Source organism: Euprymna scolopes, chromosome 15, assembly GCF_053919585.1.
Source record: "Euprymna scolopes isolate OS-2025 chromosome 15, ASM5391958v1, whole genome shotgun sequence".
NCBI classification, from domain to species: Eukaryota; Metazoa; Mollusca; class Cephalopoda; order Sepiida; family Sepiolidae; genus Euprymna; species Euprymna scolopes.
This window is the reverse complement of record NC_136496.1, coordinates 129364260-129385425: the sequence shown is the minus strand read 5'-3', so window position 1 is coordinate 129385425 and position 21166 is coordinate 129364260. Positions and strand designations below refer to the sequence as shown.

General features: G+C 33.3%; 1 protein-coding gene across 3 annotated transcripts in view; it reads right to left on the bottom strand.

Moving 5' to 3' along the window:
• The window catches only part of LOC145294135 (nesprin-1-like), a 1091614-nt gene that overhangs the window by 453657 nt on the left and 616791 nt on the right, over window positions 1-21166 (bottom strand). For all 3 annotated transcript variants that reach the window (XM_080141241.1, XM_080141242.1, XM_080141243.1), the window contains 5 exons: window positions 16642-16794; window positions 10458-10619; window positions 8552-8878; window positions 6592-6747; window positions 2315-2482 (listed from right to left, as the gene is read on the bottom strand). In XM_080141241.1, the coding sequence (XP_079997367.1) occupies window positions 2315-2482; window positions 6592-6747; window positions 8552-8878; window positions 10458-10619; window positions 16642-16794 (966 nt within the window). The remainder of the gene's footprint in view (window positions 1-2314; window positions 2483-6591; window positions 6748-8551; window positions 8879-10457; window positions 10620-16641; window positions 16795-21166) is intronic.

The window sequence follows — 21166 nt, the reverse complement described above, 5'->3', positions numbered from 1 at the left end:
AGGCGCAGGAGAATTAATAACCTTTTTTATGAATATTAGAGGCGCAGGAGAATTAATATCCTTTTTTTATGAATATGAGAGGCGCAGGAGAATTAATATCCTTTTTTTTATGAATATGAGAGGCGCAGAAGAATTAATATCTTTTTTTTTTTTTATGAATATGAGAGGCGCAGGAGAATTAAAATTCCTTTTTTTATGAATATGAGAGGCGCAGGAGAATTAATATCCTTTTTTTTATGAATATGAGAGGCGCAGGAGAATTAATAACCTTTTCTTTATGAATATGAGAGGCGCAGGAGAATTAATAACCTTTTCTTTATGAATATGAGAGGTGCAGGAGAATTAATATCCTTTTTTTATAAATATGAGAGGCGCAGGAGAATTAATATCCTTTTTTTATGAATATGAGAGGCGCAGAAGAATTAATATCTTTTTTTTATGAATATGAGAGGCGCAGGAGAATTAAAATTCCTTTTTTTATGAATATGAGAGGCGCAGGAGAATTAATATCCTTTTTTTTATTAACATGAGAGGCGCAGGAGAATTAATATCCTTTTCTTTATGAATATGAGAGGCGCAGGAGAATTAATATCCTTTTTTTTATGAATATGAGAGGCGCAGGAGAATTAATATCCTTTTTTTTATTAACATGAGAGGCGCAGGAGAATTAATATCCTTTTTTTTATGAATATGAGAGGCGCAGGAGAATTAATAACCTTTTCTTTATGAATATGAGAGACGTAGGAGAATTAATATCCTTTTTTTTATGAATATGAGAGACGTAGGAAAATTAATATCCTTTTTTTTATGAATACGAGAGGCGCAGGAGAATTAATATTCTTTTTTTATGAATACGAGAGGCGCAGGAGAATTAATATTCTTTTTTTTATGAATATGAGAGACGTAGGAGAATTAATATCCTTTTTTTTATGAATACGAGAGACGTAGGAGAATTAATATCCTTTTTTTTATGAATACGAGAGACGTAGGAGAATTAATATCCTTTTTTTTATGAATACGAGAGACGTAGGAGAATTAATATCCTTTTTTTTATGAATACGAGAGACGTAGGAGAATTAATATCCTTTTTTTTATGAATACGAGAGACGTAGGAGAATTAATATCCTTTTTTTTATGAATACGAGAGACGTAGGAGAATTAATATCCTTTTTTTTATGAATACGAGAGACGTAGGAGAATTAATATCCTTTTTTTTATGAATACGAGAGACGTAGGAGAATTAATATCCTTTTTTTTATGAATACGAGAGACGTAGGAGAATTAATATCCTTTTTTTTATGAATACGAGAGACGTAGGAGAATTAATATCCTTTTTTTTATGAATATGAGAGACGTAGGAGAATTAATATCCTTTTTTTTATGAATACGAGAGACGTAGGAGAATTAATATCCTTTTTTTTATGAATACGAGAGACGTAGGAGAATTAATATCCTTTTTTTTATGAATACGAGAGGCGCAGGAGAATTAATATTCTTTTTTTATGAATACGAGAGGCGCAGGAGAATTAATATTCTTTTTTTTATGAATATGAGAGACGTAGGAGAATTAATATCCTTTTTTTTATGAATATGAGAGACGTAGGAGAATTAATATCCTTTTTTTTATGAATACGAGAGACGTAGGAGAATTAATATCCTTTTTTTATGAATACGAGAGGCGCAGGAGAATTAATATTCTTTTTTTTATGAATACGAGAGGCGCAGGAGAATTAATATCCTTTTTTTATGAATATGAGAGGCGCAGGAGAATTAATATCCTTTTTTTATGAACATGAGAGGCGCAGGAGAATTAATAACCTTTTCTTTATGAATATGAGAGACGTAGGAAAATTAATATCCTTTTTTTTATGAATACGAGAGGCGCAGGAGAATTAATATCCTTTTTTTTATGAATATGAGAGGCGCAGGAGAATTAATATCCTTTTTTTATGAATATGAGAGACGTAGGAGAATTAATATCCTTTTTTTTATGAATATGAGAGACGTAGGAGAATTAATATCCTTTTTTTATGAATATGAGAGACGTAGGAGAATTAATATCCTTTTTTTATGAACATGAGAGGCGCAGGAGAATTAATAAACTTTTCTTTATGAATATGAGAGACGTAGGAGAATTAATATCCTTTTTTTTATGAATACGAGAGGCGCAGGAGAATTAATATCCTTTTTTTTATGAATATGAGAGGCGCAGGAGAATTAAGTATGAGAAAGGGAGGGAGGCAAAGAAAAAGGCGAAAAAACTTGAAGGGGATGGAAGTAAAAAGTTGCAAAAATGCTGAAACGGTTTCAATACCTGATTCTCTTGCACATGCTGTTCGGTCAGTTCCAAGGTGGACAAATCGATTACGTTTTGAGCAGCGAGTTTATTAGCCATTTCCAACAGCCATTGCTCTAAATGATGTTGCATTGATTGGAACTCGTCATGTTCTTGATAACCAACTTCCAAGGCGTTTATAATATCCTGTAAATTTAAAAAGGATGATGATAAGAAGACTAAGAATACCTTGCAAAATGTTTGGTCAACACGGAATTTTAAGATACAGATTGTGATTAACAAAATAATTTGTGCACAATTATGCGCATTGCAATTCTTACAAAAATGAATTAAAAAATTCAATTAATCTGAAGGATCATAATTTGAAAACAATGTAAACAGATAAACAATTAGAATTAGGGACATATCGGATTATTTAAACTACTGTTCTTATCTTGAGTGTTTTTCTCATAACGTTTTGACCGATGTAACCTCCAAACTTTCAAGTGTATTTTGTGAATTCAGAAAACTGTATGAAATTTCGAATCCTTTATTTAATCCATAGGTGTAGCATTTCTATTAATTCTATCAGCCATGGCCGTGTGGAAGTCTTAAGTAATTCACAATTATATTCTTAGTATCGTCTGCGATGATGATTAATATAACAGAAAAAGTGTTGAGTAAAATTCAGTTTCAAGTGACAATCTCCTGGAGGTTGAGGGTTCAATCCTAAATGAAAGCAATACTAAGAATACAATGACGAATGACTTTAAACTTCTACCGGTCATGGCTGACGGAACAAGAATATGGTATCCCTGTGGATTAAATAGAAACTGTGTTCGAAATTCTGTACAGATTCATAAGTTCAACAGAAAGTTTCCCCTCGTCAAGATTCATCTGAAGAAAGGAGGAGATTAAAGCAGTTGAAACTAATTTATGAAAATAACATTTAAAATGAGAACAATAGTCTGAATAATCGAAAAAAATCCAAATTATTAATCCTCATCTCAAAAACTCTAGAAACAATTAGGACATTCTTATTTTCATCAATTAAATTTTAAACGTTTTCTTATTCGTCAGCCTCGTTCTTATTAAATCATCATTACCTTCGGTTTAACGTCTACTTTACATGCTGTTGGATAGCGTTTAGAAATTCACTTCCAAACTCACCTACAGCTGACCATTTATTTCTCTTTCTCTCAAATCTATCCCCATCATTTTCTCAAATCTGTTCGTTGGCTTTCCTCTGCTAACTGATGCTGCTAATTCAACCATTCTACATCTAACCTAAGAACTCACATCTATTCTTTAAACGTGACCATGTAACATAGTACTACGTTTACACATGGGACCCACAAGTTGTAGTATAGCATGTCGCAAGGAACGTAGGACAAGTAATAACTTGACTTTTTTTGTAACAACATTTATTTCCTCATTCTCCCACCATGTGTAACTTCTCGTTATGGCTTTGACGTCACCCACGTCTCTAACGTCCTCTCTCTCCTTTTTATAGTCTTTTTCTTTTTACAGTGATATCAATTCACTCACGGCTCGCCATTTGCATATAACCAGCATATACGTTCTCTTAGAACTACATCATTGGTTATTTGTATTATTATTCATCGAACTACTGTTCTCATCTTGAGTGTGATTTTCACAACGTTTCAGTCGATATAACCTCTGACTTTCTTCAGGTGTATCTTGTCGAACTTGGGAATGTTTCTGTCAAACTCGGGAATTTGGACGGAATTTCATCTCAAAAATTCAGAAATGTCATACACCATTAAGGTTTCATGTTCCTTAAAGTGTTCAGGTTTAATTTTTCTCTGTGATCATACGTCACATCATTTCAACCGCATGCAACACATGTCCTCAACCCTCAAAGTGACAGGTTTCACTTCCATATATCATCATATTGCATATGCGTGCTTGATAGACTCTTCTCTTGGTCGACAGTAGTAACGCTCTGTATTAGTAATGACATAAGTTCCCAAAATTACTCTATCAATTCCTAACTCTTGCTATCCAATAGCACCAGCTCCACCCTGTGCTACAATCACAGTAAATTGCTTATATATACCTTGTTTTCATCGAACTATTGTTCTCATCTTGAGTGTTATTTGTGCAACATTTTGGTCGGTGTAGCTAATCACATAAGGAAAGAGAAAAGAAACACACTTTTCTTTGTGGAACGAGGTCAAAATAATTGACAGGGATGCAAGATGGAGAATCAAATGATTCAAAGAAGCGGCACATATGCTGAAAACAATTACTAAGCAGACCAAGCATAAAAATTAACAGTATATGGGAACCTCTAATTGTAGGAAAAACTAAAATTGTACAACCCCTCCTTAAAATTTCAACCATAAAAGGGAGATAATCCCCTGTCGAACTTTATTAGAGTTGCTTCTCTTTGTCAACGAAATTTTTTTTTTCACACATATGAAACCACGGTGAAAAAAATAAAAACAATTCCAAGAATACAAAACCATTTGCAGAGCTAGTAACTTTTTTCCTTTCTTCTCCAAGATAACAACCAACATGCCTGATGAAGGTCAAAGGCTACATCGACCGAAACATTGCACAAATAACATTCAAGATGAGAACAATAGTCCGATCAAAACAATACAATCAGCCATCATCTCAAAAATTCAGAACTGTCAAATTGCTTTTAGTTATCAAAACAGAACACTTGGTAGAGTCCACTATTTTGGCTGACTTTTCTTTTTTTTACACCGGCGTCACTACTTATGAAGGGCCGAAGGCTACTCGAGGATAAGGGTTAATGAATGTAAGGTGGTAGTGTAATAATTGTTAATGGTGTAGATTGGGTAGAATTTGGATTATTTAAGAGCATGGCTCAAAAAGAACTTGTTTACATTGGACTTGAAGGCTACCATATTGTAATCGGCCAAAAACGGGCTAGTGGAATAGTGTTCCCCAGGCGGGCAGTTCTAGGAAAGAAGTTTTGTTCATGGAATCTGCGTTTAGATTTAGGCACAGGTAGTGGGGAAAATTTGTTAGTGTTTGTAGCTAGTCGAGTGCTTTTTGCGAAAGTTTGCAAGCTTGAATACTCGTATTTGCACTGAAAGAGATTGATATTCCAAAGAATCATGTCATACACAACTTTATAAATGCAGATCATTATTTAGTAAAGCTACACATACCATGGCCTGCTAAGTTGGACATTTTTTAGGCATTCTCGTCATTGCAGAGTTTATTCATTTTGAAAAAAAAAATTTTAAAAAAGAGAGAAAGGAAAAGGAACCAGAAAACGACTGTTGTAGAATTTTAACATTAAAGCAAAATATTATCTGCTTATCCGGCTCAGACTGAAAATTCTAACAAATCTACATCAAAATTCTAATTGCCCAAGTCACAATGATGATGGAGATTGCTATGAGGTAAACTGATATACCTATTCCTGGAAAAATGGATTTGCCTAGAGACTATAAATATTGTTACATGCAACACCTTATTTGATAGTGATTGATAGCAGTTATGGCTGCAGAATCATGACGAGTACTTCCGTAACATTTTTGATAACACTATTTTTTTTTTAATTTTCGCTGTTTTTTTTTTTCACCCTAAACAAGTCATAATGCATCCAAGTCGTAAGGGGCTACTATTTAAGACCAGATTCGTAGGGGCAATATGTAAGGAGTTGGGCAGCAAGATGTCTGTTCATATTACACTTGAACTTCTGCATGTCAGTACAGTCAGGTAAGCAGGGGGCTGGGAGGGAATTCCAAAGTCTAGCAGTTAGAAAGAAGCAACTATTTGAGTAGAAGACTTCATGGCATCTAGGGATCTCTACAGTGTAGGGGTGAGATTTTGCTGTTTGTCTGATTTGTCGAGAGTATTTATGTTAAAGGGGTGCTAGTGCTTTGGGTTTGTCCGAACACTTACCATTACTTACTACCGGCTTGCAAGGTTACAACAGTGATGATGATGATGAAGAAGACAGTGGTGGTGGTTGAGATGATAAGTTAAGGATCCAGTACAAAACTCTACTAGAACATGGAAATCATCTTTTATCTTGATAGATTTATACAAACAAATCTAACACTTTCACAAAAAAAAAAAAACAAGTTGGTAACTATCAGTAAAATATATCCATTCTACCACTTTCGAATATAAAAACCCGACGGCTTGTAATAAACGATTATACGATTACCAGCATGGCTTGACATTTTCCTTATTTCCTGTTCTTTAGAACCTACACTTAAGGAATGCCTTGAGAGAAGCTTCTTTGGCTTGTGATTGTTTATTGATTATTGATTGATGAATGTAATTTTTGAGAAGTTGACACTTACCTGGCATTGTTTCTTGACAGCTTCGTAATGTGATTTTGTGTCAGTGTATGAATCTTTGGCGTTGGCATTGTCAGCACTGAGAGTGTCAAGTTGAGTCAGACTTCTACCAAGATCTGTAATTGGTTTTTGTTTCGAGTTGATATCACTGAGAATTACCTATAGAAAAAAAAAATGAGTATTAGGACGTCTTCTGTTCATTTTCTTTGCATATTGACTTCTGTATTAAACCTTTATAAATGAAAACTTATTTATGGTAAGTCGATAAAATTAGTTTGAATATCAATTTAAAAGGTAAACCTAAATATCATTTAATCTTACAAGTTTGCTTCTGGCTAAAATTTTGCACTTGTTATTGTTGTACCGTTTTATTGGCATAATGCCGTATTTTGTTAGAGTTTATTTAAAGATATTTAATCTTGCCCAGGTAGCCTATATTATAAAAGATGTTTAGCTAATCAATGAAAAACAAATCAAAATATGCAAGGGTAATAACTCATTTTTAAATGAAGAATGGTCTCCTTTTGAATTAAAATTTCAGTTTTTACTGACACAAAACCAAAAAACATTAAAAATATGACTTCACTGCATCCCGGACAACACCGGATAGTACAGTTAATACTATATAAATAGATAATGGGGATAATAAAAGTTGTGGGAAATATTTTTAATAAGTATTTCTCATAGAATAAGATGATAATATTCATTGGGACACAATACTAATAAATCTCTTTATTAAATTGTGCTTCATTGATGTCTAATGAGGATGAATCAAATTTAATGCAAATCTGAAATATTTGAATTTTGCCCTAAAACCTTTGAAAAAAATTAAATTTAAGCACAGGTAGAGAGTGGGTAAAATAGTTGATAGCGGTTATAGCTAGTTGAGTGTTTTTGTAACAGTTTGACAAAGGGGGAATCATAGATTGGAACTCAAACGAACACTTGCCATGAAAATAATGATAGAGCAACGCCTCTTTTGTGGGAAAGAGGTTGCAGGGGAGAGAAAAGGACATCACCTATTAGGTTTCAAAGTTAATTTTGAACTATCAAGGCAAGATAGGAAGCACAGAGCAGCTCTTGTCCAGATATGGCAACAGTACTCCATTTTAGAACATGGGTGGCTCTTATACGGATAGAGGATTGTATCGGCAGTGAGATACCTTTTGGAGCAGTAGAGTGATCCAACTATTTTTCCAGTGATCTTGGCAAAAGATATGATGTATGTGTTCTGATGTATTGGTGGACAAATGAGGACATGGTCAACAAGCACCAAAGAGCCGTCAGGTTTGCAGGTGATTAACAGTCAATGATGGAATCACCACTGGTTAGTCATTTTGCATGACCTTGCTCAAGGTCAACATGCATGGCCATCCATGGTTTTCGATGTAGGAAGAAGTTGGCTCAACCTTACCAGGACGAACACTTAAAATATTAACAAGACACGGGTATGTCAAGCATTTGATAATTTGCAGATTTTTTGTGAGGGTTGTGATATGTGAACCAATTAGTGACAGTGCAATTCACATTTGGAGTTCGTTTGGAAGCAATGGAAATATGGTTTTAAGGAAAATTCTACAAATTTCATTGACAGAAAAGAAATGAAGTCATGCATAAGGCAGAGTACAGTCCAATACCGTTTTTTTTTTTTTTACATGGAGTTCACCACTTATCAAGGCCCAATGGCCATGTCCACGCCAGACAGTTAAAGTTCTTCGGCCATTTAATGTGGGTGAATGGCTTAGAGAAAAGTTTGATGTTAGGAAAAATTGCTGGAAAAAAAGCAGAGGAAGACAATGAACAAAGTTCACTGACAGTCTCAACAGGATCAAAGGAAACACATCTATAGATCTCAAGAAGAAGATCGAATGCAGAGAGAACTAGAGAGCCCTGATCAGCGATGTCTGCAATAACAGACCTGAAGAAGCAGCTTTTCACGGACGCGTATTAGTAAAATACTTACTTTATATTTATCCAGTTGTGTTTTTTTTTCTGATAATTGATCGCAAATTTCAGGGTTGATGGATAACAGATTTTTAATCTCGACAAGCCAAGTTTCCAGAGATTCCTTTAAACTCTCATAGTCTTGCCACTTTTGTTGACTGTTTTGTAGATTGAAAGCGCAGTCTGTTACAGAGTCGTTCAGTCGACTCCATCTTGAAGACATTTCAGCAATCTTCTCTTCTACCGACTTGAATCCATTCGGCGAAGTGTCCGCATGGATTTTCTCCGCAGAATCACTTACTTTGTTCACTTTGTACACAGTCTCATCCATGTCATTAACAATAATCTGTTTGGTTTTTTTGTCGGAAGGAAGAAAGAAAATTTATCATAGTTAGTTGGAACGACAAGAAATTAATTTAAAATGTAAAAAACTTGTTTGTTAATACTCATAAATCACAATTTCTGAAGGTCAAAAGCCACTCAAGGACAAAAAGTTAATGGAGATAGGTGAGATGATTACAATTATAGTAGTAGTTTTGAAAGATGATAGCCAGTTCATGTGCATGTAAGGTAAGACAATGGAGACGGATGAGAACTCAGATGTGGAGAAAATATATCTATATGACAAATATATCTATATAACAAATATATCTATATGACAAATATATCTATATAACAAATATATCTATATGACAAATATATCTATATAACAAATATATCTATATGACAAATATATCTATATAACAAATATATCTATATGACAAATATATCTATATGACAAATATATCTATATGACAAATATATCTATATGACAAATATATCTATATGACAAATATATCTATATGACAAATATATCTATATGACAAATATATCTATATGACAAATATATCTATATGACAGAGCTATTGAGATTGTTGAGAAGTTTTATTACGTTGGTGATATCCTTGCAACACAGGGAGGTGTTAGAGTGAATGAAATAAATACAGGGAACTTCTGCCATTGTTAACCAGCAGAATGTTACTGATCAAGTGTGGACGTAATAATGCCTGGAAGTGAAATATTTGATTGAGATTAAACTTTGGTTGATTCCATTAAATTATGTGTGTGTAATTCTTTGTTATATACGAAGGAGTCACCAGTTACTAAGACTAAAAGCCACTCGAGGATAAATATTAATGAGATTATCAGTTGAATGATGACCAGTACTATGAGAAGATTGAAAACGATGAATGAAATGGACAACACTTGATTATTGAAGAGACATATGTTCTTTAGAGATTATTTATTTTCTCTGCCAGATTTTATAGCATTTTCATAAAAGAGTATTTTGAATGAGTTTCTTCTTTGGATTTTATATTCTCTCACTTTTTTGCATAATTTGTCACTTCACCAATCTACTTCTGCCTATCTTAATAGATACATTATCTAATAAGATTATTTTCATCATTACAATGTTTTCCATGGTGTAAGCTAGAGTATATACTAACAGGAAGACCTGAATTGTTCGGGATCGAATGAGTGATATGGTTTGAAACAGTGCATAATAATGTACTTTTTTGCTCATAACCTCTTCTCCCGTTTCGCCCCTTAATATAGTCAGAAGAAGCTGAAATATTTGAAAACTCTCTCAATTCCTATCTTATATGGTCTAAATTTCATTAAAATCGAGCATACATATTTGAGATTTTAAGGAGATTCTGTCTCCTAAATTACTTAGAAGTGGGAGTACAGATATTCGGTACATTATAGACATAAAGTGCTGTATTATTCATAAATACTACAGTCACATGTAGCAATGTCTGGATTAGGGTGGATGCGACAGGACTTCCACAAACATGACATACAATATTATTTCTCAACCTAGTACTTCATAAGTAAAATTGTGTCAGCAAACATTGGGTACTTTAAAAAAATGCTGTTCTTACATTTAAAGTTTTAAGTTTTTCTTGAACAGAGAGATCATCAGTCGTGGTGTTGAGTGTGAAGAGTTGCTTCTCACAATTGTCAATCCAATCCATCACCGTTTTGTAGTTGGAATCGAATGTTTCGTGTTCTGTTACATTCTCTTTCAATTTCAAGATGATGTTCTGTTGAAATAAATGAAAAAACATGGGAAAAAAATAAATGGATGAACAACATTTACAAAAACGAAACCCCCCCCCCCAAAAAATAAAGTGCACAATTAAACGTCCTTATATTATCTTTTATTGTATGTAAAAATATTTTGTAATTGGATGTTAGATAAAATACAAATGTTTGCATATCTACATATATATCTATAAAAGTGGAAGTGTCTGTCTGTCTGTCTGTGCACATTTCCCTACACAATAACTGTCAACTTTCAGTCTACAGACTCGAAATTTGATATACAGGGTACTGAAATTTGGGAAAATCTTAGTAAGTGGTTTTCGGCCAGAAATTTGGCTGTTAAGGGGTCAAAATTCAACGATTTGACCCTTGAGAACTCTATCAAATTCCTCCGCCAATTTTGGGTCTAAACACTTGCAATTTTAGATATAGGTTCCTTGCACATGGATCTAACTTAATAACTCGATTTGAGCCCAAAGCAATAAATTTTAAGGGGTCATAATAGGGGTCAAAGTTAACAAAAATGTTACTTCTGCAGTCTCTACCAAATTAATAAAGACAATTTCTGGTGTAAACATTTGAAATTTTACATAAAGGGTATTCAGAGATAGGGCAAGCTTTTTAATCGGTTGGGGTCGAAAATTTGAGCTACCAATATATAAATGTATGTATGTATGTTTGCATATCTGCCTAGACTTTCGACAGAGGCAACGGATTTTCACAAGATCAGTATCGTTTTGAAGCTCGACCCTTCAGACGACAAACACCGAAAAATTGGCTAAAAACATTAATTTCTTCACCCTCAACTAAGCACTTTTCTACAGGGAGGGGTCGCTTTTTTCACCGATATTTTCGAAAGTCATCCCCTCTTTTCGATTATCTAGCCTTAATTTAAACCTACGTCACTTCTGGTTTGGCGGTGATTGTAACAGCAAAGACGTCACGTTTTTTCCCCCTTCACGGTACGGGTTTAAGCCTGCCTTCCTACTACCACTTTTATTTTTTTTGCTGAATACACACATCCAAACACCCGGGCAACGCCGGGCATCCATGCTAGTATATATATATATATATATATATATATATATATATATATATATATATATATACAGAACAATCATGTTAACACATTGGTTCTCATCAAACCTGTGGTCTACTGTATACTCTGTCCTGTGGCATCATCTGTGATGACAAAGTTTATATGTAATATCAAAAAGGGTGGTTGGTTCTACACAAACTCTATAAACAAATTATCTGTGGGGATTTCCGATCAACTTAGTTGTTGTGGCGCAAGCTCATATGTAGAAATTTACTGGAGAGTTCATCATATACATATATTATTTACTTGGAACATAAATCAGTTTGTATATGCCAATCGTAATATATTAAACAATTTATATATATATATATATATACTAGCTGTACCCTGTCACGCGTTGCTGTGGCTCAATTTGGTGTAATGGCAAAATCATCATATTAAGAACGCCATATTAAAACTGGCTTTTGGAATGAATACCACAGTTCTCCCCACGTTAAGACTTTTTTTTGTAATAAATTGTTAGTTGAAAGCACAGAATAGTTACCAAACACCATCCCCTCCCCATGGTAAGAATGGCTAAAGAAAGTAACGGTTTTCTTTGTAGAAACGTATCTGTATGCCACCTAAAAATTTCTTTAATGAAGGAAAAGCATTCATATTTTTTTTATAAAAATCAACTTCTTGTAAAAAAAAAAAAAAAAAAAAAAAAAAAAAGTGTATTTTCACTGTTAAAAGTTTTCTGGAAAAAAAAAGTTTTAACCTAACAATTTATGGTAACAAAAGCAAAACCCCAACAATCGACTGACGTATAATGTCACAATATTTTTTTGCAGATTTGCCGTTTAGTTATACAAATAGCCTTACAACCCTGTTATAAAAAAAAGGTACACGTTGGGTCGTCACCGGTATATATCAAGAAGTTTGTTTACATATAATTTATTTTAGATTAACCACATTGTTTAACAAATAAAAGGATTAAAGGTGTTTAATTTTATAATTTATTGTTTTATAATTAAACATTTAAAACATTAAACAATACAAATAATACGTTGTTTAACAAATAAAAAAGAAATGAAGTTTTAAAATGATTAAATTTGTTTTATTTTATAATGTAAAATTTTTATTTTATAATTTAAAATTTAAAACATTGAACAATACAAATTAGATTTTGGTTTGATTTTACATTTTATATTGTACTCGGATGCATATGATGATGCGTCTCCACAATAATTCAATACTTAACTTCATCTTTCATTATTTCTTTTCGAGAACAAAACCAACATTTTATTTATATTGTTTAATATTTTTAAATTATAAAAATAAAACACATTTAATCATTTTAAAACTTCATCTTTCATTATTTCTCTGTTTTATTTGTTAAACAACGTTGTTAATTTTAATTAAATTTTAATCACAGGATTATATTTTCAATAATCACGTAAATATAAACAAACTTTATGTTTACGATATATGTACACCGGTGTCGACTCAACGTGTCTCTTTTTTTGATAACAGGGTTGGAGGCTATTTGTACAACTAAACGGCAAATCTTCCTTTTTTATAATTTCACGCTATCTTATTGTTTAATAATAAATTGTTAGCTGTAGCTGAAAGCTGAAAGCACAGTATAGTTACAAAATACCCTCCCCTCGCCAATGTAAAAAATAAAAAAAGTTATTTCAGCACGATACAAAAAATGCATGATAAACTGTACTTTCACCCAACAATTTGTAGTTTTAGTAATAAAAATAAAATTTTGGGTACTTATATATTTTTTGTTACTGTGCTGAAATAATAATGTTAATATTTTGAAAGGCATTCGCAACATGGAAAGGATAGTAAAAATATAAAAAAATAAAAAGATAAAGATATCATGAAAGTTTAATCTAACAAAAAAAAAAACTATGTAAAAATAGCGTGATATCAAAAATGCATAAGCACCAAAATGTGGTTTAATTTTACAGGAGATATTGTTCCCGGGTGCATACGATAGCATATGGTAACCATACTATGTTTACATATATTTTTTTAAATATCTAATAAATGTAATGATGGGAGCACAAAATAGTTAGAAAACACCCTCACTTACTCCGTAAGAATGGTTTTCCAAATAATAACGATAATAATAAAGGCAGTAATAACAATGCTTCTACCACTACCTCCAAGATCACCACCACTATTACCAATAATAATAATGTAAATACTGTTAATACTAAATTATTAGGGGTGCGTAAAAGAAAGGGATACAGACAAGTGGGGGGGGGTAGAATAGCAGGAAATGGGGTTGTGGAGTGAGGGGTGAGTGGATTAACAGTATTTACATTATTATTATTGGTAATAGTGGTGGTGATGTTGGAGGTAGTGGTAGTAGTATTGTTACTACTGCCTTTATTATTATCATTATTATTACTGCACTGTTTTTAACGCTATTACTATTATTATTATTATTGTTTTTATCGTCATTATTATTATTATAATCGTCATTATAATTGATATCATTATTATCACCCCCGTCATTGCTACCATAACCGCTACCATTATCTCCATCTTCACTGTTATTCACAACTATTGGTAACATTATATTTAATGTTTAATTTTAATGTTTACTTTTTCCTTTATTTTTAAATGGGATGGAGTATATGCAGTTCTTAGTCATGTTCTGCTCCATGCGAGGCTTCACTCGTACCAGGTGTCGTCTGAGTGTTGACTCGCTTTTGAATACCGTCCTGATGTTGTAGGGGGTACATATTCTCTGAATCTTTTCGGAGATGCCTCGTATGTATGCCTACCATACATACGAGGCATCTCCGAAAAAGGTTTACAAGGTGAAACATGCCGCCCCCTTAAAGTAAGGGTGGAAGAACACCGAAAAGCGGGAGACGGAAAAATCGGGTATAGCCAACCATATCTGGATGGAAAGGGGGGACCATCGCCCCCTATGGGATGAAGTAAAAATAATAAACAGAGAGACCCACTGGAAAGAGAGAAAACTTAAAGAAACAGCTCACATGCTCGGACATAACAACCTACTGAGCAAACCAAGCAAAGAGCTGAATGCAATTTGCACACCTCTGATATAGAGAGAAAACCTTGAATAACAACATAGGTTTAACATTAACAAAAAAAACAAAAAAAAAACTAAGAATTGTCCTAGTGACCTAGACGTTGTATCAAAGTTTACAGTTACCCAAAGGTGCTGAGTTCAATCCTGGACGAAGGCAGTGAAAAGTAACATTCAAAACATAGAATCAGCAACTATGTCCCAGAGCCTAGCTGGAGTCCGCACACGGTACCCCCGTAATAATAAAGGGTTGGGTTCGAGACTCCTAACAAACGGTTCCCCAGTTCGATACAAAACACCTGACGAAGGCCGGAGGGCAAAACGGCCGAAACCGTTGTGACTCTAACAACCAAGATGAGGAAGTCAATCCGACAATCTCATACACTTTTCCTGAGTAAAACCATGCATAAAAAAAAAATAAAAATAAAAAAGGCTAAATTTAACCATCATAAGTTTATAAATGACATATATCCTGAATTTTTCAATTACCATCATTAAAAAGTATTTAATAAATTTACTAATACACAAATTAATGAATCAACATTAAAGGAACAGACGAAAGAGAAATTAATATTGGGGAGGTCCAAAAATAACCGATTTTGTTTAAGTAAGATAAAGCATAGCTATTAAATGATGACACCTTCTCTTCTACTTAGTCCCTCTTTTTTCTTCCCCCTACCACCTTCCTTCCTTTCTCTTTTTTACGCCTCTAACCCCCCTTCCCTCTCTTCAACCGTTCATTGAAAGCCCAAACAACATTCAACAGACCCGGGTAAATTCCTAACCTCTTCTCAGATATAAGCATATTAAATTGAAATAAACTTTTAAAAAAAGAGAATTTTATCACACATTGACCCTTGAAGGTCTCAGTCATGGACCAACGAGCAGGCTCTCGCTTGTTAAAGATAACATCTGTATAGTCCTAGTTTTAGAACCAAATCCCCTCAACCCACAAACTCTAATCCCTAACACCAACACGGAAATGAATAAAGTCACCGATAAATAAGTAAATAAACAGATACAAGAATGAATAAACTAATAAATTCGCACCCAATTCAACCCTGTTCTTCACACTCATGATAAAAAAAGCAAAAAAAAAAAAGCCTTCTTTTGCTGAGGATAGATTTTCGCTCTTCGTTTAGAATTCCGTTTTCGAAAATAAGGGTTGTTGCCTGATGAGGTCTCTAGTTAGTAAATACTGGTAGACCGAAACATGCTCATGACTGTGTAGCAACAAACTACTGCTTATGTAAAGACAAATATATATATATATATATATATGAATATTATTGAAATATATATATATATATGAATATTATTTAAAAATATATATTTGAGTATTATTAAAAAATATATATTTGAATATTATTAAAAAATATATATTTGAATATGATTGAAATATGTATATGTTATGAAGTTAAATGGTAATAAACGAAGAAACACAGGATGTTTAGGAACGAAACATGTATTCACACAAATTATAGGCAAAGTGAGTTGAGTATACCTATTCCTCAACGGTAGGACGTTTGCACATGTTCAGCTTGGTTGCGTGCCAATCTCAGACTGCCGGGAACCCATAATCGATACCGGAAGTAACGTCATATATATATTTTAATATTATTGAAATATATATATTTGAATATTATTTAAATAAAATTTTTCCAATTTTTTATTCAAATATAGATATTAATAACACTAAGTTGATTTTACATAGCTCAATAGTGCAATACTAGAGCTGTAAATACTTTAATAATACAGCGTTTTAACTGGAAACAAAAACTCGTTTTTATGCTGATCATGACTGAATTATTTATGTTTATTTTTGCTTGAAAAAGCTTTTCTCACGATGCTGGCTTTTTTTTAACAACATTTTTCGATTTCAAAAATGAAGAATATTTTTAAAGACTAGAAACCAAAATACCTTAAGTGATGTGTTCAGACCATGATATTGCGAAGTGAGTTTCAACAGCCGATGAGAAATTCTTGGATCATTGCTTTTTGTACCAGCTTTATCTCCAAGATCTTGAATTTTCTCAAGTGTTTCTTTCTGTCGCTTCATTTCTTCAAGCAAAATCTGAAAAAGAAATATCATTGTATTTTCATTAAAAAAATTAATTGAAATGCTTATCTAGAGACATACCTACCTGCAAATCCACACCTAACAACTATGGCTACCAACTTGGAGGGAGTGGCGGAAGCCACAAGTGAGTGGTATGCCAGTCGAGGTTCTGACCACAACAATCAGGCCGACATTTCAGTGGCGTTTTAGCTGTCAGACCGAGACAAATTTTCTGGGATGTCCTAAGAGTCCATCCTCCCAAGCCTTGCCTCCTGGCTTTAAAGGGGAGCAAGTTTATTGTTTGTTGTCTGAGACGCCCTCACCAGAGAATGATGATGGAGCTACTCAGAAGTCACAAATGACTGAATCAGAGGAAGGTGAGAGAAAATACTCATCATCCAGGTGATTAATAACCAAGAATATACGGTTCGATTTGATATCGACGTGTTATGCTTCTGACTAACCTATGGTCAGAACCATATGGTAATTAGAATAACACTCGTGTTCAAATGCTGTCAATAATGGCAGAAACAGTATTAAATATATTTTTTACGTTATTACGCGTTCACTAGCATGATTTGTAAAAATTTCATAGAATAAGAAATATATTTAATCAACAATCGCAAAAAAAAATTAGTTCTTTTGAACAGAAAAACTAACATCAAGCAGCAGATACGAGTTTATCAACATGAAAATAGTATCCATCGTATTTTAAATATAGAACTGACCCAAATGAGATAAAGTAATTAGTATTAAACATTTCAGAAAGTAATATTGTGCTACATAGTTCAATACAAATAATAAAATCACATTGTAAGAAACAATTTTTAATTTCAATTTAATATGTCTTCTCAATTATTAAATCATTTCTCTCTTATAGGTGCATAAGAGTAATGGTTGATGGGCAGAGATCAGAAGCTCTCAGTATTAATGCTGGAGTCCCTCAGGGGTCCATCCTGGGCCAAACTCTCTTCCTGATCTACATTAATGATCTTCCAAATCACATCCTTACATCATTCATAAACATTTATGCTGATGACACGACCATCTATGGTAGCACATCTAAGACCATAAACGACCAAGTTCTCTTTGATTCTCTCTCTTCTGATCTTGAGCATGTAGTACAATGGGGAAAGAGGTGGCTGGTTACTTTTAATGCATCTAAAACCAAGCTTCTATCTCTACATCATCTACGCTCTGATGCCAATCTAGCATCGGTTGAAATGAATGGCTCTCGTCTTGGGGAAGCTTCATGTTTTAACAAGCTTCTGGGTTTGACCTTTACTCCTGACCTGAAATGGAACATGTATATCAAATCCATTGCCAAGGTTGCTGGAAAAATAGTGGGATCCTTCTATCGATCTTGTAGATATCTCACTCCTGATGCAATTCTCTACCTATATAAAAGCCAGGTACGTCCAACGATGGAATACTGTTGCCACATCTGGGCAGGAGTTGCTAGAAGCAGCTGATCCTTCCCTGACAGAGTACAAAATAGACTTCGTAGCTTAGTAGAGGATGCCCTTTTCTCTTCCCTCTAACTTCTTTCCCACAGTAGAGACGTTGCGAACCTGTCTCTGCTTTATGGTTATTTTCATAGCAAGTGCTCGGCTGAGCTTCAATCTATGCCCCCCCCTCGCCAAAACTTCCACGAAAAACAATTGTCTAACCAAAACCAGTATCAATAATTTCCCACACTCTTTATCTGTGCCTAAATCTAAATGTAGATTCCTTGAAGAAAGCTTCTTTCTTAGAACTGCATGCCTGTAGAACTCTCTTTCGATTGCCCGCTTTCCAGCTGACTACAATCTGATTGTCTTCAAGTCCAATGTAAACAAGTTCTTGATGAACCGCCCCCCCTAAGTAATCCAATATACAAAATTCCCACTACTTATGTTTACTACGCTATAATCACATTGACTAATGTATACCATTGACTCTTATCCTCAAGTGGACTTCGAGCCTTGATAAGTAGTGATTCCTGTGTAAAAAAATAAATAAAAAGTATCTCTTGGCAGAGAGTTTTCTTTTTGTTTAATGTTTCTTTTTCCAGTGTTTTACATAGTGTTTTGCTCATTTCTTTCTTCCGTGAAGAATTGCTGCATGTCGAAATTATTATGAGTTCCATTTTCACAGCATTACAACAATAATTATACATTATTATTATTATTATTATTATTATTATTATTATTATGATATTCGAAAACGAGCTACATCAAAGGATCTCAATTTCATATTCTTGTCCAGGGTTGCCAGATTGGCCTTTTAAAACTAAATTTGGCGAATTTTGTCCCTTTTTTTTTTTAAAGCATTTTGTCCTTCAAAAATTGTATTTGGTCTTTTTTCTAAACGTAACGTACGGGCTAATTATGGAAAAAGCAAGCAGAATATTATGTATTGAATAACAATACAACAAATAACTTAGTATTATATAAAAAAGGTTTTCTTCATTAATTTGGAAAAGTATCAGAAAAGTTGTAGGTGAAACAAAAGATGTATAAATAATAATTTGAAATAAAATTTCTAAAATTCACAAATTTTAAATAAAAATTTAAACATAAAACTTTTAGTCATTTTTTGTTTAAACTAAATGAAACTAAATTTCAACCCTTTATGCCTAGTAGCAGCGGGACAAAATTCATAAAGATCGGTTAATTAGTTTAGGAGTGAATCTTGTATATACAAACATATAAACATGTCTAACTTTATGCAGAGTTTTTATTCGTCCATCCATCATTCATCATCATCAGTCTGTCAGTCAGGTTTTTAACCGTAATAAAGAAATCACAGAATTTGTCTCATTTCAAAATGTCAGTTCTTTACTTTTAGAAATGGAAAATATTTTGCATTAATAGTAAATTCCCAACAAATAAAACAAACGTCATGATCAGAAATCAAAACGTTGTCTTAGGTTCTACCGACTGAATTATTTGGATTTTCTTATAAACAGAGTTTAAAATATTACCAAAATAATTATAGCTTTGACGTGACCTCATAGATTTTTTATGGAAATCGTTTGAAACAAAGCATGAGGCCAATCGATCGAAGGAGCTACCAAGAACGAAAGCTGATTATTGCAAAAGACAATAGATGCCTATTATTATTTATTATTGTTGTGGGATACTAATCACCCCTATTTGAGAACTAAGTGGAATCAACCAGTCCTATGAATACCACCGGTTTCAGAGACTAAATGGAGACATTCATACTGTTATGTTATAAACCCTTTTTAAGAATTCAAAACAACAACCATTGGTGTAAGCAACAGTCCGTTTTTTATTTCTCCTGTTGTTCTTGCTTATGGTAGATAGATAGATAGAGAGAGAGAGAGAGAGAGAGTGGGGGAGCGACAGAGAGAATCATCGTGGCGCCCACTCGGTTGACAATCAAATCTCCAACTGCAATCTTTTTCCTTCTGTCACTTTTTCCTGTCAATCTTTTAAAAAAATCCACATAACCAGATTCCTTTCTGTTACATTTTTCATAACAATAACAAGGTTTGTTTATATTTGTGAGAAATATTGAAACAATTCCCGTTTAACTTGTCAATTTCTGACATTTCATCCGCAGACGCGTGCCACATTTTAATTCATGAACATATATATATACTAGCATGTCAACCCGGCTTAGTCCGGGTCATTCGTGTAACAATACCATATTTAACCGCATGCTACGAACACGTTCCTCTCATACCACTTTAGTGGCTCCTGTATTTTTTATGATAAATACATATATTTTATACACTTTATACTATTTGTGCTTTCTTTCATTTGTGACCCCTAGCACGGGTCTACAAGATTATTTTTTTTTACAAGAAAGTCACCACTTATCAAGGCCCAAAGGTCAGTCGAGGATAAGAATTAACGAATGAAAGATGGCTACTGAGACAACAGCTTAGTGTGAAAATTGGGTAAATTTTGATTATTTAAGGAGGACGAAACATCAAGAACTTGTTTATATTTGATTTTTGTAAACGACCACGTTTTAGTCAACTGGGAAGCAGAATAGTGTTCCATAGCAGGGCAGTTTTAGGAAAGAAGCTTTTAATAGTAATAAACAATTTATGTTGCTTTAACTACGTGTTAGCATTAAAAACAATTTCATATTTAATATAAACTAGAATTTATAGCTTATTGTTTACATAGTTTTTATAAACTTTCATATAATTTATTTTATAGATATTAAGAACATTTACAAACACGCAAAAAGAGATGGTTTTCTCAAGTGGAAAGTTAAAATATTTTAAGAAGTGTGGAAGTGCTGTCAACTGCTCGGTATCCCACAATTCCTTTGTGAGATGCGAATTGGAAAGGATGTTTGACTGAATGACCTTCATGATACAACACGAATTGTTTTATTGATTTTTCGTATTATGAAAGATTTGTAT